Source organism: Glandiceps talaboti, chromosome 7 (assembly GCF_964340395.1).
Source record: "Glandiceps talaboti chromosome 7, keGlaTala1.1, whole genome shotgun sequence".
Classification (NCBI taxonomy): Eukaryota; Metazoa; Hemichordata; class Enteropneusta; family Spengelidae; genus Glandiceps; species Glandiceps talaboti.
Window position 1 is genome coordinate 23,127,029 of NC_135555.1, and position 18,106 is coordinate 23,145,134.

The 18,106-nt window shown below is 35.7% G+C and overlaps 1 protein-coding gene across 1 annotated transcript; it reads right to left on the bottom strand.

The window, feature by feature from the left end:
- Window positions 1-12,733: 12,733 nt before the first annotated feature.
- LOC144438110 (uncharacterized) lies at window positions 12,734-17,060 on the bottom strand. The gene is made up of 5 exons (XM_078127138.1): window positions 16,921-17,060; window positions 15,521-15,696; window positions 14,834-14,969; window positions 13,616-13,767; window positions 12,734-12,873 (listed from the first exon to the last, which is right to left on the bottom strand). The coding sequence occupies exons 1-5, from the start codon at window positions 17,058-17,060 to the stop codon at window positions 12,734-12,736; spliced, it is 744 nt and encodes a 247-aa protein (XP_077983264.1).
- Between the last annotated feature and the right edge of the window lie 1,046 nt (window positions 17,061-18,106).

The following is an 18,106-nucleotide window of genomic DNA, read 5'->3' on the forward strand; positions in this document are numbered from 1 at the left end:
CTCTTTTACATCTCAACTTAAATAGACACTCTAAAACTATTCTTCCAATCTGTAATGGCTGTACATCTGATGGGAAGAAATAAACAATAGAGACCATTTGTAAAACAATGGAAAACCTGAACTAGACATTCACACAGAAAATAATACTGCCAGTGGCGTTGTAGCACAACTGTAGTTTTTAAAAATGTTTATCCATATGCTAGTCCATGCTAACAATAGGTGTTCATTTGCTGAATGACTATCCAGTTGCCTATCCAACCATGTTGTTATCTCATTTGGCTGTTGCTATGGGCGTGATCATGTCGCTAGGCAAATTTACATATTTAAAAAAAAATGTTTATTCAATTGTATATTAAACCCTGTTATTACCTTTGTGAAATACACCACAGCTTGACTGTTGCTATGTTTAGACACTTGCCTACCAGATGATGTTATGAACCCAAATATACTGCCATTTGTTTGTTACTAAGGGCGTGGTCATGGTTGCTAGGGCCAATTTTGTCAAAATGTTTGGAAGAAATCTGCAAAATAACACTTTCAGAAACATCTCACCAAGTTTCAGACTCATTGACCAAGTACTTTTTGAGATAAATCTTTTTAAATTTTGACCAAAATATTAGTATGGGATGCATTTGGCAGGAGACAGTATAGGAGAATCTTGTTTTCTTCAGCTAACCTGAAAGTGTCGAAATCTAAGTGAGACTTGTGGCTATCATACAGTAGGACTACAGGTCTAGAAGGAGGTATATGAGGGATGAAGTGATTCCCTAACCACGAACTAGTATGGTGGTATTGAACCTCCATTGGCATTAATACAGGCCAAGAATATTGGCTGTTATTTGAGGAACCGCTGTTGATCTATTTGATGGTCCAAGAACTTTGCCAGTTTTCACATGCATTGTGAAACCAGACTCATCACAGTTCCAGATGTTGATAGGCTTGTTCAAAAACTCATGGTCTGATAAGAAGATGTTAAAATCCGCAAACCACTGGTCAACTTGTTCCTTTGTAAACTTTGCTCTCTTCAGATCAATTTTCCTTGTGCTTACCATTTTCACGTTCGGATTTCATTGCAGAAAGCTTCGATACCACTTATCATCTGGTAAATTTGGTGGATTTACGCATTTAAGTGGGTGGTCACGACCATCTTTGTCAAGAATTTGCTTGACTGTTATTAATATGGTTGACTTGGTTACGCCATACCCTCTTTCTGCCATGTTGATTAACCACTCTGCTAATTTCCCTTCTTCTGCAGGTGTTAGTATTGGTGGTGGATGACTCCTCCTTCCCATTGCAACTCTACCACTCATTCAGTCTGCCAAGGTGGACTTTTTTTACACCCCATTTCCTCGCAGCCTGCCTTTGTGATAACTTTTAATATTTTCTCTGATATCATGAACAACTCTTTCAAGAGTTTTTTGTCTTTCCATTGCAACTGTCTACATAAATTAAAATAAACACAAAACTACATATCACTTTACTAACTCTATATCAATTTTCCTTGCACATTGATATTTGTAACATGGCTGCACATAAGTGTCACAGAGCAATTCAATATTATGTGATAGTCTGATATACATGTACATGCCCTAAATATACACATTCACATTGGTTACACACTTGCAATGTACAACACAATTAGAATTAAGAAATGCTGCAACAGTTTACTTCATTCTAAAGTACACACAATTAAGTCCACTTCATTTCATTTATCCATATTGCCTATTCTTATGCCGATGAATTTAAAGCGTTATGATAAAATTATACCTTAGTTATAAACATAAATAAATAGAAATTGATTAATTTTGTAGATGTTACATTACCTACACATGTATGATTACTTACAAAAGTTGTTTACAAACACAAGGAAAACTAACTTGTAGTACTTTCTTCAACTGCAACGTAATTCTAAAAAGCTGGAAAACAATATACCATACTATTAGTATTATTATGTTAAAAGCTACTCCATTTCGTAATCAGACTATAAAGTATTTTTATGAGGCAACTATGCATTTAATTTAAAGTTTAATTTAATTTAATTTAATTTAATTTAATTTAGTTTAATTTAAAGTGAATAATTAAACTAAACGTACATAGAAATCAAAATAAACAAACAAGATTCCTGTAATAAACATCGTTCATTAAAGTGAATAATTAAACTAACAAATAAACAGTTGTGTATGTACAGATCAAAATTAACAAATAAACAACTATACAGTTGAAATCTTTCCATCCATTACTTTGTAAGTGTCTGACAATGAAAATAAAATAAAATGAAACAGGTTTTCTGTGATAAACATCGTTCATTAAAGTGAATAATTAAACTAACAAATAAACAGTTATGTATGTACAAATCAAAATAAACAAATTAAACAACTATACATTTGAAATCTTTCTATCCATTACTTTGTATGTGTCTGCCAATGAAAATAAAATTAAATGAAACTAGTTTTCTGCAAAAAACATCGTTTACATTCAAACCAACGTCGCCATACAAGCCATCCAACTCTGCCCGATAAGTGCCAATGTAGATTTTCACAGAAAAGGTCACTTGGCGCGAATTCATCTAGTCATGCATAAAATGACTGGTGGCAGTGATTACAAGAACTCAAGTATGTGCTACACTTAGTTTTTTGTAAATTAGACCGAGCGATTCCTAGTCTTATGCCAATAGCAAGTGACCAAAATCCTAAATATTATTCAATTGACTGAAAATGATGAAGGTGTTATTACATAATCTTCTTCTAGTGGTGCACCATTGCATTATGGGTATGAGCATATATGCATATTCATTTACTGTACACTGAATATTCATTACTGTTTTGAAAAAATAAATGTTTAGTTACTGTGAATGTAAATCATGTCACTGTATTCTTATATTTTAGACTAAAATATCACAGCTGTTATACAGAATGTGTTTTTAGTGCCTTCTGAAGAGTGATAGTGAACGGTGAAATACTAGCTTCACACCTTTTATAAGGAACAAAAATGAAAAAAAATACTCACGAAAAATTGACTATATCCACTAATACAGACAAAAAAGAGTGTAATTGTTGTCAGTGTAAACACCATTACAGTTCACTTTGTAACAGTACAAATCTTATGCACATGGGCATGACTTCTTACAGTTACTACAACACGTACATAGACAACAATCACATTCATTTTCATGTTTAGCAGCACATTTGTTTCTTTGTTCCAGCTCCTGAAGATGAGATGAGTCCATTCCCTCAACTTTCAACTATTTAAGAATACTTATCCTGAGGCAACACTCATTTGAATCTTTTACAGACTTACAAAGGTCAATCATGCCCTTATCTGTACGTCGATGATCAAGTGATCTGCCAGTTACATATAGATAAGCAGTGCCCTTCCTACCATCTCTGGCACATCGGCCCATTTCCTGCCAATACAGTAAAACACTTTTACTGACTCCCCAGTGGATAATGATTTCTACATCATCAGTAGCTACTCCCATTCCAAATGCTACTGTAGAAATAAGGCATCTCAAAGCACTGTCAGGGCTTGGAAATAACTTCACTATCCTCTCTTCAGAACTTTTATCAATGGATGAATGATACATATCAACAATTCTGTTTTCAACGAGTTGAGCATTCCCATGATATGCTTTGCCTTCAAGTTCATACATGATATATTCATATATTTCAGACACCACATTAATTGACCTGAAAAGAAATCAAAAGAAATACATGTATGTAATTTCCCAACTAGATCCCATGCGCATGCGCAAACATGGCAAATTTACCGTGCGCGTGTTACGACCCAAGCGAACGTAGACAAGAAAGGACAGATTAGACCAGATGTAGGTTGCATTAATGATCTAAACTTGTTTTCTGTACTTGATATAGTGAAAAAAAAGGTTCTAGGTGGATTTTATTTAGAAAATCAGTGCGCATGATTTTCCGTTCGCAGTCTCCGTTAAAAACTTTAGAGAAGAACCATAGCGGAGATGGCGAGACGTGTCGAACATCGTAGCTGTGGGATAGGACTACTTGACTCAGTTGTTTTTCCTTGTGTAGAAGGCTCTTGTAGAGAAAGGTGTTGTAGAAAGTCAGAATTAGAATCACTGATCTCACTACTATATGTGTTTTTAAAATCGGTCAATCTTGTTGGTTGGCAGTAAGAGGAGCCTGTTTTTGAAGTAGTCTTCTGTATTATTTCCAGCTGATTTAATGCTAATTAATGCTGATTCACTTATGTCTGGAGTATTACAACCCAGTTGTCTATTACATTTAGGAACAACAGCTTTGAGCTGAGTGTAATGCGGAAGAATACTCTTGATAAATGGTTGCTGTCATTGGTAATACATCTCCTTGTGCAGACTTACCAAATGATTGCCTCAACATCTAAGATTTCTTCTTCTTCATTCTTTAGTAGTTGAAAGCGTTCTTTTCCCATCCTCTTCAATCTCACATCTGTTAAAATACTTTTCGTAAAGAGAGACTAGAATATGGAAACTGCTGTGTTACCAAAATGGGGTCAATTATGACGTCACTGTTTTACTGAGTCACTGTTCTGCTATAAACACCTGTAAAATGTTGCTACAGTGTGTTTGAATTAGGACTGGCATGACATATTTGTAGCATGTGTTGCTTGGGTACAGTGACTTTGTAACAGAATTTATTGGAAAACAAAAGATCACTCCATGATGCCTGTAACACTGTATGAGGTATACTTCTGACATATATGCAAACACCTGTTCAGTCAGTTTGCTGTCAGAAGTCAGCTTGGAAAAGGACCTTTCAGTGAGCAGCTTACATTTTCCCACCAAATTTAAAGAAATGTCCTTTCCGTAACATAACATCCATAATAGCTTTAAGTGTAGCATCCCCAGTATCTAACATATCATGTTTGAAAAATTACTGCAAAAAAACATAAGGTTGTTAGTTTGATTAGTGAATGGATTCTGCTTTGACTGAACCCCCTCCCCCCAAAAAAACAAACAAAACAAAAACAAAACAACAACAACAAAAAACAAAAAACAAAAAACAAAATCACAAAAGACATTTACACTTTTTACAGTAACATATAACACAAAGCTATTTCTGGATCCTTCAATGGTAAACAGAAGTACATACTGAAATATTTTATTGTAACCCCGGGATTTTAACGCGATAAATACGTAAATACTTACAGGATAAAATGAAACCAACACCACAACATCATGTAAGTTCAACAATGAAATTGGTAAAAAAACGATGTTTATATTTAATGTAAGTCTAAAAGTAGTTGAAATCAGCATTTACAACTCTATATCTTAATTTTGACCAGTGAACGAAATATATGCACGAGCGATAGCGAGCACTTAACCCACCGTTGGGATAGATCTTTACCATCTATCCAGATTTCATCTTCTTTTGACAAGATGAAATTGTATTCCAAGATGTCGAAAATAGTATGGGGTCAGAGGTTACCAGCACTTAACCCACCGTTGGGATATATCTTTACCATCTATCCAGATTTCATCTACTTTTGACAAGATGAAATTGTATTCCAAGATGTCGTAAATAGTATGGGGTCAGAGGTTACCAGCACTTAACCCACCGTTGGGATAGATCTTTACCATCTATCCAGATTTCATCTTCTTTTGACAAGATGAAATTGTATTCTAAGATGTCGTAAATAGTATGGGGTCAGAGGTTACCAGCACTTAACCCACCGTTGGGATAGATCTTTACCATCTATCCAGATATCATCCCCTTTTGACAAGATGAAATTGTATTCCAAGATGTCGTAAATAGTATGGGGTCAGAGGTTACCAGCACTTAACCCACCGTTGGGATATATCTTTACCATCTATCCAGATTTCATCTTCTTTTGACAAGATGAAATTGTATTCCAAGATGTCGAAAATAGTATGGGATCAGAGGTTACCAGCACTTAACCCACCGTTGGGATATATCTTTACCATCTATCCAGACTTCATCTACTTTTGACAAGATGAAATTGTATTCCAAGATGTCGTAAATAGTATGGGGTCAGAGGTTACCAGCACTTAACCCACCGTTGGGATAGATCTTTACCATCTATCCAGATTTCATCTTCTTTTGACAAGATGAAATTGTATTCTAAGATGTCGTAAATAGTATGGGGTCAGAGGTTACCAGCACTTAACCCACCGTTGGGATAGATCTTTACCATCTATCCAGATTTCATCTGCTTTTGACAAGATGAAATTGTATTCCAAGATGTCGTAAATAGTATGGGGTCAGAGGTTACGAGCAATTAACCCACCGTTGGGATAGATCTTTACCATCTATCCAGATTTCATCTGCTTTTGACAAGATGAAATTGTATTTCAAGATGTCGTAAATAGTATGGGGTCAGAGGTTACGAGCACTTAACCCACCGTTGGGATAGATCTTTACCACCTATCCAGATTTCATCTCCTTTTGACAAGATGAAATTGTATTCCAAGATGTCGTAAATAGTATGGGGTCAGAGGTTACCAGCACTTAACCCACCGTTGGGATATATCTTTACCATCTATCCAGATTTCATCTTCTTTTGACAAGATGAAATTGTTTTCCAAGATGTCGTAAATAGTATGGGGTCAGAGGTTACCAGCACTTAACCCACCGTTGGGATAGATCTTTACCATCTATCCAGATTAGTAACTGAAACAATTTCAGGTTTGCAGACAATTTTATAATCACAAAAATAAAAACGTCAGGATCTGAAGATGTTACCAGCTTTTTTAGCAAATTAGTTTCCATCACGAATAATCATGAAGGATTTATAGGTTTAGTTTGTTCAGTCATTTCGTTTTGTCCGTTTTGGCTATGCGCTAATTGTGTATTTTGGAAATGTCAATAAAAATCAATAAACTGTAACATTCAACGTCATTTCTAATTGGATCCATGAATACGGACGAACAAAGACGTTCATTCAGGGTTATTAATTTTTCGTAGAATTACTTTTCCCAACTACGTATATACCTAAGCTCTAACCGGGGATGGATGGGGGTGGAGGAGGGGTGGCAGCAGCAGTGATGTGATGTTTATTGAATTGTTAGTTAATTCTCTGACGACACGACAGTCTCATCAGCCAACGTCCATTGTATCGAAACGTCGCAACAATAGTATTAGTTTGTGTCTATCTTAAACTGAAAGCTTGGTTTCCACAGTCGTATGTCATTATTCCAAATCCATTTTTGATGCGGAAAGGGTTTGTAGGATATGACTGCGGCTGTCACTACATTATCCAATCTAAGTTGTTAAGCTTATCATTTGGAAGGCCAAATCCACGCATTCTCGCAAAATATATAGCTTATTTTTCTTCTGTGATACGTCGTAATATGCGTCGTAATAAAAATGTTAAATAATTGATTAAAATGAATTTTTAAATCAAAACTGTAAAAATGTTGTTATCGTAAAACGATGTTGTTTCTACCATTACGGAAAGTAGTGTACATATATAAAGCACACCACGTGTATTGCAAGGTTTTGTACTATAATTTTTTACGGACTTTGAGCTTAATTATGTATTTGTTGTCTATTTATTAATTAGTGCTAATTTCAAGACTTGGAGGTCATAGACCCTCCACCCAGGGTCGATATGCTTACAGCGTTTGTTTGGAGTAACCCCACAACAACGTTACGTTATACAATCCCAGTGTATTCTTTAGTATGTCGCTGTTTTTTTAGTCCGCAGTTTAACATAGAGTTGCCCTTTTCATGGAATATATTTACTTTCCTAGTTTCTCTACAATAAATGAATTAATTGAGAAAGTTGTATAGTATTGTATCCAAGTACTTACAAATGGGTGAATTTCTGTGGTATTTTGGAGAGGACCGTGCTGCCGTTTTCATCGTCTTCGCTCACGACAGAATTATGGAATCGTCATCAAACGAATAATAGGTGATGCACGTGATAGAACCGTACTTTTGTTGCCGTTGGCAACTATGTTCTTCTGACTTACTCATTCACTCTAAACGTTGGCGGCGCGCTTTACAGTACGCATGGGAAGAACATAATACTGAAAACCTAGATATTTTTACTCCTACAAAATTTTACGATTTTACAGTCTTCAGCAAAGTTCTCAAAGACCAATTTCCTCTCATTACCAGACAGATACATTGTGTTCATGTGCAAGAAGGCATTTTAGTCACTAACTATTTTTGCATTTTTGTTTCCCAGCGAAATTAGCTAAGTCTTTTCGAAATTTCCAGGTTTGCATTATTAGAGGATCGCCAATGTTTGGAGTGTAACACACATTTTTTGCTACATTTAGTCTAAATGAAATAAACCATTTAAATGTATTGCAACTCCGTGCAGACATTCGGGAGTCAATGTTTTTCTTAGTATCAAACACCCGATGTCCTAAATTTGTGGTGTTCATTTGATGTCTGTATGGTGGCATTGTGTAGTTAATTTCACTAAGACAAAATGTAGCAAGAAACTGTACTCATTCAATCTTGCTATCTTAAAGTGCAGCATGTCCAGTTTCTCATTGGTTTCTGCCTGGTAGTAAGTATCAAACAGAAAAGCTGCACGGTATTGGAATATTGACTGTATGAGACTTCCTAATTCCCTCGAGTTAATTATACTCCGGCCAGGAATAATAAAGAGCGCCACCAACGTTTGGATTGAAATAAGAAAGTCAGAAGAACACAGTAGTTTTAGTACCGCCCAAAGTATTGAGCTTATTTAAACTCAACTATTCGTACTCAGTGAACAGCAAACTCTGCTCTCTGAACAATAATTACAATATTACAACAAATCGATATCACGCATAGTAACTGAGTGTCTTAAAATAATAATGTGCCATGCATAAATTAGAGTCTTGGAAAGTGAAACAAAATAATGAAGCAACTACGTACATTGTATATGTCTTTTGGCATGAAACAGTGTCTATTGTCTTTATATTACAGTCATGCAATAAAATGAGTTTCATTCCATGAATAATCGTAACGCTAGACGATTTAACACGGTACGGGAACACGTAAAGACATGACAGAGATAAAAAAAAAAAACCCGATTAAAATGTATTTATCACGAACGCGATAAAAAATTTTTGAATTAAAAACAATAACTACTTATTTTATTCCGAACGGGCTGAACGTATAAAATTATTTCAGATACGTTACTGTTCAAACACGTGTGCTAAAAAATTGCCTTGGGCAACCGATGTCTGATGACTCATTGTTTAATAGATGTCGTAAAGTGACATGCGTCAGAGCGGTTTTTAAACATCTTTAGCTTTTAGCTCATAATAATTGAAAGCAAACCATCTTTGAGTCCGATAGGCTACAAAAAATTATCTCGATCGGGGAATATTCCTTACTTTTTCACGTCTAACTCAAAGAAGTGCTGACACGAAACTTGAATTAAAACGAAGCCACCCACACAGTCATTGACATCATAGTATAGTGTTTTTATTTGAAAATCAAAAGTGTCAATATACATATCTAGGGTCATCATATCTTTAAGCAATATACCACCCCTTGGAATGGTAAACCAAGAGGTTTTGACCAGTGAACGAAAGATATGAGTTCACTGGTCAAAACCGAGTGGTATACCATTCCCAGGGAGTGGTTTATCGCTATATTATACCAGTGTATTGAAAATATCAGAAACAAGATAAGACGTAACGTGTTCTGGCCCATTTGCGCCCCCTGCCCATCGGACTTCAACGTTTATAGACGAACAGTGAATATCGTCATCAAAATTTGGATGCGTGCCAACTGTGCATTATCGCTCATTATAGACGCGCTAGTTCGATATCTAGACTAATCAGATCTCTCGATTTGCACCATCAATATAGTGGTATAATATAATTGTTAATAAATCACAGCATTCTGTCCGATAACAAGCTACCGTCTATTGGGGGCAGTTAAATAATGCCCAGATATGGTCTATTTGTCATGTCTGGACGCTACCCATCTCCTTATACATTGTTCACATCATTCTAACAGTTGGGGTTTATACTGTATTATGTGAACAGCTTTTGGTTTATAATTTCTTGTTAAGCTAGACGGGGTGAAGAGAGATCTTAACAGACGATCATGAATGGTATGGTCGAACCTTTACGGCGTTCAGCCGTCATACAGCCCGACTAACTAAAACGTACCAGTTTTGCACCAACGTAGTTCCCCAGATAGCCCTGGACAACTACTCTACTTTTACCCGGTGTCAATCGGACACAGTTGAAACAGACAAAGAATCAGCTGTTTTCAAGTACCTCGGAATCGGCAGTGGTGCAGGTAGACATTTCATACCAATATTCTTTTGAATGTTTAGCCACTTACCTAACCATCCTTCATTATTTCACTATTGCTATGGGCGTTGTCTTGTTACTAGGCATCTATGATTCTTGAAATGTTTATCCCCTTGCCTATCCATCCCAGGGCTGTTGTACTTTGGTTATGGCTATTATTTGGATTGATTGATTGATAGACTGATTGATTGATTGATTGATTGATTGATTGATTGTTATCTTTGTCACGTACACCATCATTGGGATGTTGCTATTTGGCTTTTTTGATTTGGGTAAGAAATGTGATTTTTGCTTGGTGAAACAACTTAAACTTAAAAACTGCTTGTCAGAATGGTCTGAAATTCGGTTGAATGTTTAAATGTGCACATGAAAATTTGTCGATGACATGATGATCTCATCAATAATATACAAACTGAGTCTCTAAAAATGTGACTTTTGGGACAAAAATAGTGAATTCCGAAACTAATGCGCAGATTGTGCTCAAATTTGGTGGGGATGTTTCTGAAGAGGTGTAGGTGAGAATTATTCAGGACATGAAATAGTCTTGCTGCTAGACGTTCGGGCTTTCTTTCGATACTATAAGCGAACGAAGTTGGCAGTGAGGGCTTGCCCGATCACTTGGATGTTCCATCCTCGATAGCGATGTTCGGTCGTGTGTCGTATTGTATCGGAAGAACATCCGAGGTCTAGCAGATAGACTAGACATGAGTGACCTTTGATGTCAGGCTTACTACTCTAGAAGAATACCGGAACGACTGTGAGGGCACAACTTTTGCATCACTGGGATAAACGTGCTCTATTACTACTTCTACGACCTCTATGAGACGATATCCTGGCTTCATCATTCAGTGTTGACCAAGAATGGAACTTCGATTGTCCTAATGTCAGATGGTAAGATTTATACGCACACGTATATATATATATATATATATATATATATATATATATATATATATATATATATATATATATATATATATATATATATATATATATATATATATATATATATATATATATATATATATATATATATATAACTCGGTGAGTATCAATCTGCTAGGACAGTGCTCTATACCGCAGTGGCAGAGCGTAATAGTTTTGATAGTACTGGAACTCTTTCTTGGTTGTAACTCGGAGTTTCACGCATGGCGCGATCATCAGACAACTCTCGTTTCAAGTACTTCAAGACACTGGTTACTAAACTAAACCCGTTAACTAACTATATATATATGTATAATTTTGATAGTTCTGGAACTCTTTCTTGGTTGTAACTCGGAGTTCCACGCATAGTGCAATCATCAGACAACTGATTTCTACTCTGGGTGTGCTGTTTATATAGAGTGCAGACAATAGAAATATCATCACTATTGTCTATGTGTTGGTGGGTTAGTGCAGTGTGTGTGAAGGTGTTGGTTGTTATTGTGTGACGTATTGGCGGGTTGTTTCATGTCGGGCTTTGGTGTTCCGTTAGTTAACGGGTTTAGTTTAGGACATTCAGCGCACTTGCAAGTAAGAAATATCGAGCTGTGACTTATGCTATGGTCGATGAATGATTGACAAAAATTGGAGCCAAAGGGTGAAGAGATTAAATATAACAACTGATATTGACGTCACCGAATGTTTCGAGGTAAACTCAGTAGAGATTAATCTGCTAATCGAGTTCATTGCCCACTCGGTAAATTTTCGAGCAACAGCGCCTCCAACATTAGCAACCAGTGTCTTGAAGTACTTGAAACGAATGGCGGCCAAGAGAGGTGACACAATTTATGTGAATAATAATTTCAGTTTCATCATGGCCATATAACTGAACCTTTAGTAGGTTTGAAAAATTATTGATGATTTCATTATTGTAGTCTTCTTTATTACTCTGTAAATGCCATCATGTAGCTATTATTATAGAATACTGATAGATGTACCCTTTATAAATGGTATACCACTGTCAGCTAGACATAATAATAATAATAATAATAATAATAATAATAATAATAATAATAATAATAATAATAATAATTAAATGTTGACATAGAGATATATAGATCTATCTATCTATCTATCTATCTTTGTCTAGTGCGTGTATCAATTCATTAACCTATCTATGTGTATATCTATTCATTTAGTAAACACAGACACACACACACACACACACACACACACACACATATATATATATATATATATATATATATATATATATATATATATACATAGGTAGGGTATATAGATATAAAGATAGACGGATAGATATACAGATAAATAGATATACTGTATACAGTGTAGATATATAATTATGTATCGACAAATCAAATAAGAGATTCATCTTGATCGGTGATACAATAGTACTGATATCATGACAATGGAATGTTTATATTTATCCTACACTTGTCAACACGATCATAAAATTTATTTGTCCATATAACTGTCATTCATAACGTCTTCACTTTCCTGAAATGGTATATTTGGAATCTTGTTGTTTTCACCAGTACCATATAATCACAACTTTGAAGCAGCTTGTTTGAATTTTTCCATGCTGTCTGCTATCCCTAACTCCATGCTATCGAATGCTTTTAATACTTCACAGTACAGGTTTTCCTTCATCACCATCAACGCTTCACGATCAAAACAATTTCTACCTGCAAACGTACATACATTCTGAGTAAACAAAAACTGAGAAAATTGACACAATATCAAGCCCTTTGACACATCGTATAAGTAGGCGAGGGTCTTTAATCATTTTGAGATAGAAATAACTGTAAATGACTCAATGACGTAAGAGATTACGCCACCCAGTTTTGTTATGCATGGATAGATTGAAAAATGTAGCCGTTGGCGGCGCTCTGTGGTTATCTATGGACGACCGTATTTTACAGTCTAGTACTTTGGCTGTGTTCTTTAAAGGTGACAGTTTTGGGTTGAATAATTTACATCTTGGATTGATTAATCAAGCGATAAATACAAGTACATGTATGCATTTTTGTTCTACCTCATTGGCTGATAAGGTTCCGATTACAAGGCGAGGTAGATAGAATTTTTTTTGATTTTTTTTTCATGTGGGAGCGTCTGCTAGTTCAGATAAGTATGTTTTCTATTGTTTTCCATAAATGACCTCTTTGTTTTGGTTTCTTCCCATCAGATTTACAGCTATCACATATTGGAAGAACAGTTTTATATCTTTTTAAGTTGGTGTCAATTTTCACATCCATTATTTCTCGTGAGACTTCACAGTTTTCGCGATGTTATTATTTTTTTCTCGAATATGAAAACAAGTTTTAGGGTCTAAAGTGAAAAAACTAGATGGGGTGGGATAATCAGAACCAAACAGTTTATTAGGCTATACTGGAGTCTGCTTGACTTCATCAGTTTATTGTCTTTTACCTATTATATCCTTTGCCATTGAAACCGCGAGATCGAGAAGTCCTGCATTTTCAGTAACAGCGTCGACTACCCCAACCTCCAATAACTCCTCAGCAATGTATCGTTTTCCAAACTGAACCATTTCTCTGACGACAGACGCCGGATAACGTCGACTGAAAGAACAATTATGTAGATTACAAATCTGGATATCTGTAATGACTGGAAAAAAATATAAATGTGCAATATGCAAAACGCACGGACGTCATTAAATGATTTATTTCATTTTGCCAATATGTGACAAGAAATTGCAATGCTGCTATCTTAAAAGTGTAGCATCTACAGTTTGGTATTGGTTGTATTAAACAAAACCAGTGAACACTATCTGCTACGGGCTGTTTATATTATGGATCAAGCATTGAACCACAATCACTGACTTATCACAATATCCACATTTAATTGGAATTTAAACTACAGTTTTAATACAGTGCCATACCACGATAAAGATAACACTTTCTGTAAAACCTGTCAAAATGATGAGAAACCACAATGTATGTTAAATGACCGCCTCAGGTTTCAGTATCCTTTGTTATCGTCAGTACATGCACCAACGTATATGAAATTTAAATATGACATGTGCTTTTTGGTATCTTTGCTATGTGTACCTAATTATATGAAATTGGAAACTTGTATTAAGATATTGCCTAATTATCAAAAAACACCAGTAATTATGCAAATTACTTCTCTTAAAATTAAAAACTAAATCAGGCAAAATGGGACATGTGTGCTTTGGCATAGACAATTTATGTACCAAAATTTATGGAATTTAAAACTTGCATTCATAAGATATAGCCTCATTACCTAAGATAATTAATTATGCAAATGGTTATTACGTGAAATACTCGTTGAGCGTTTACCAAATCTTAACGGTTCTTGTCATTACTGCAAGGAAGACGTGTGGAAAGTTTCATTGGAATTGATGCAGTAGTTTTTGAGATATCGTGTTCACAAACAGGCAGATAGACACACCGACATACAACTAGACACAGATACAGAAAGGAGCAAAACATAATCTTCCCTTAGGGAAGGTGCATCGTCGCAAACCACGGCCTCTTTCACGGCACCGTCGAAACTTGCCGTCATTTCGAAGTGTAGCGGGGGAAATAACAGTTCTGGTTTGCGACAATGGTAAGGTAACAAACAATATTTTGATTAAAATGTAAATCAAAACATAAATCCTACTTCATCACTGCCATGCTGGCCTCCCCTATTGTAAGGTTGAGATGTATTTCCGCAACACAAAACCAACCACGACGAGATCTCATGATCCGATAATCGTGAAAAAAAGTTAATAATGCTCCACCTGCATAGGCATGACCTGTTAAATAGAAATATTGCATAACATACATAGCATACAGTAGACTTAAAGAAATTAACGGAAGTGAAATAGAATGAGAATTTAAGCTATCTCAGCTTTATTAATACATCTATAGTGATATCACATGATAAAATGACTTAAATTGGTCATGTGATGATTAAAACAACATTTATTGAATGAATGAATGAATGAATGAACAAATGAATGAATGAATTGAGTGGGCCAATGAATGAATGAATGAATGAATGAATGAATAAATGAATAAATGAAAAAAATGAATGAATGAATGAATGAATGAATGAATAAATAAATAAAAAAATGAATGAATGAATGAGTGAATAGCATAGATGAATATGAATGGGAAAAGTGAACGAATGAATTAATGAATGAACAGATAAATGAATGGATGAGAGAAGGAACGAATGAATGAATGCGCGTGAATGAATGAATAAATACATGAATGAATTAATGAATGAATGAAGGAAGGGAGGGAGGAAACTTTTTAGAAAGAAAGGGTGGGATAGGTTACAAATATTATTCAATTTATTTACCGTTGATGGCAGCTATCGTAGGTATAGGAAACAAGAGTAACCTTTTCTGGATTTTACGGAATGATATTCTGAATTTAATCGCAGTTTCAATGTCTTGCTGAGACACCCAAGTTGTATCGATTCCATTGGAATAGAATTTACCAACACCTGTTGTGATGAGTGCCTTGGCATCGGACCTTGTATGTGTAAGAAAAGTAATCATTGTCATTCGAAATACTGAAGTTTACAGACAGAAATCTACACCTATAGATCATGTAGATACACACATGTACACGTGTGTGTATATATATTTATATATAGTTATTTGGTATACATATAAATACCAAATAACTATAAACAAATGAAACTCATCCAAATAGAGTATAAATTGAATCAAAGAAAAGTTACACGTACACATACACACACACACACACACACACACAAATATACAAATATATATATATACACACAAATATATATATATATATATATATATATATATATATATATATATATATATATATATATATGTGTGTGTGTGTGTGTGTGTATGTGTATGTATGTATGTATGTATGTATGTATGTATGTATGTATGTATACATGTATGTATGTATGTATGTATGTATGTATGTATGTATGTATGTATGTGTGTATATATATATGTGTGTGTGTGTGGCGTTTATTCAACAAAACAAATAGAAACAAGGTTCGATTACAAGGAAAAAGTAAATACTTTCCGAACTGCTAACCGACAGTTGCTATGGTAACAACTACATACGTAAAGCTAGCGATATAATTACAGAACGTTGACAGTCTTGTGGTTAATAATTGCATACTGTTGGGATGCAAAAACATAAAAAAGAACCCCCCGACTTGCACAGTCGCCGCCCAGGAAAAAACCAAGGGTAAAAAACCTAGTATATTAAGGTAAAAAAAAATTCTCTGGAAACCTGTGTCCGTGGCCTTGCGACTTGTACTGGGTGGAGAATATCGGACCTCGCTCGATTTTACATAGATCTACGCAATATAATAAAATACATGCAAAGTACACAGTACAAAAATTAGAACTGGAATAGATATAGAATGAAATGTGTCCGTCTACGAAGAGGGCACTGACTAGACTGCCGGTTCATCCTGAACCAACGCCCAACACACATGGTCACTCGACACGTGACCGTCACCTTTAAGCCTCAATATTATATTTAGGCGATACGTCTCGCCTATACTACAACATACAAACTTGCACTCAACCCGATTGTCAAAAGTTCGTCACCCTTTAACATCTAATCGAAGCATGGACCCTGGTCGAGTGTTACGTGTTTGTACAGTGATACCTAACGAAATGAGCACACTGACAGTGTAATGTATTCATGCTATAACGCTGTTTCCAAGCTATCTTACCATGTTATGAGTTTCCTTACCTTTCAACTTCATCGAGAGCTTTATGTATCAAAGACACAGATTCTTCATTAAACCGATTTTGTCCATTATTCATGTACAGTATCGCTATGTTGTTTACATGTTGCACGTAATATTTTGAGTTGCCCGAGGAAGTCTCCATGACTAAGACTTATCAACAGCGCCCTCTGTGTGCGATTTTGTTTGTCAATATCAAGGGCTGTCCGTGGCAAAAATACATGGTTGGAAATACATGTATATACGAGTTTTACCAATTCTCCCTCTACCTTGTTTCTGGCTTTTCCAAGTCTTTTAGCAAAACAGTGCATCTGCATGATATATAAGGAACCGGTAAGCTTGATTTACGGTGTGGGGGTGGGCTAGGGAGAAATTATTTTAGTAAAAAAAATAAAATTCGCAGTCCCCTCCCCCCTTCGCAAAACATTTCATGCCCCACCCCCAAGAATTTTCGTAGCCCCTCCCAGCTATACATGTGCATTATACAGTATCTCCAGTAGAGAGAGACAGAGACAGAGACAGACTAGGACAGAGAGGTACAGATAGACAGAGAAAGAGACTAGAGAGAGACATATAGAGACAGACAGACAGACAGACAGACAGAGGAAGGCATACAGAAATACATTCGCATGGCTATCACCCAACTCAACATTGAATATAGGTTTTAGAAGGTATTGCGCCGAAGCCGCCAGAAATGGTTTAATTTACTCGGTAAACGACCGCTCCCGAGGTTTACTTTCCTTCAAAGAGTCACGAGCAAAATATTTCGGGGTATCCCCTTTCAGACCATCAGGATTTTCCATGCCCCCCAATTTCTCCCCAGCCCTCTGCCTTAAATTCTGACCCCAGCCTTAGGCCTAGAAAAAAATGTTTGCTTCCGGTTACCTTACCCCACCTATTTTTCACGCCAATCCTAAACTTTTTTTTTACGTACTCGAGAATTTAATTCCTTCCTATAAAGCTTATTGTCATTTGTTTTTGATTTTGTAGAAAAAGGGCGACCACTCTCGGAACAACAAACTCGGAAAACAACGACACAATACGAAGGAAACATATATTAGGTAAATAAAGATATCGAGTAGTATTCACTACATCAGATTTTAATCAGATACGTCAGAGCCAACATCATTGTTTGCTGAGTCATGGAACGAGGACGTACTCGGTGAACTCGTACATCAAAATTTCCATTTT

Bases quoted from the DNA above. Each gene is read 5' to 3' on its own strand.
- LOC144438110 (XM_078127138.1), bottom strand. From the start codon at position 17,060: ATGGAGACTTCCTCGGGCAACTCAAAATATTACGTGCAACATGTAAAC. The intron at 13,768-14,833 runs GTAGGATTTATG...TTGTTCTTTCAG, and splicing joins GCCAGCATGGCAGTGATGAA to TCGACGTTATCCGGCGTCTG. The intron at 12,874-13,615 runs GTAAAAGACAAT...GTACGTTTGCAG, and splicing joins AATGGCAAAGGATATAATAG to GTAGAAATTGTTTTGATCGT.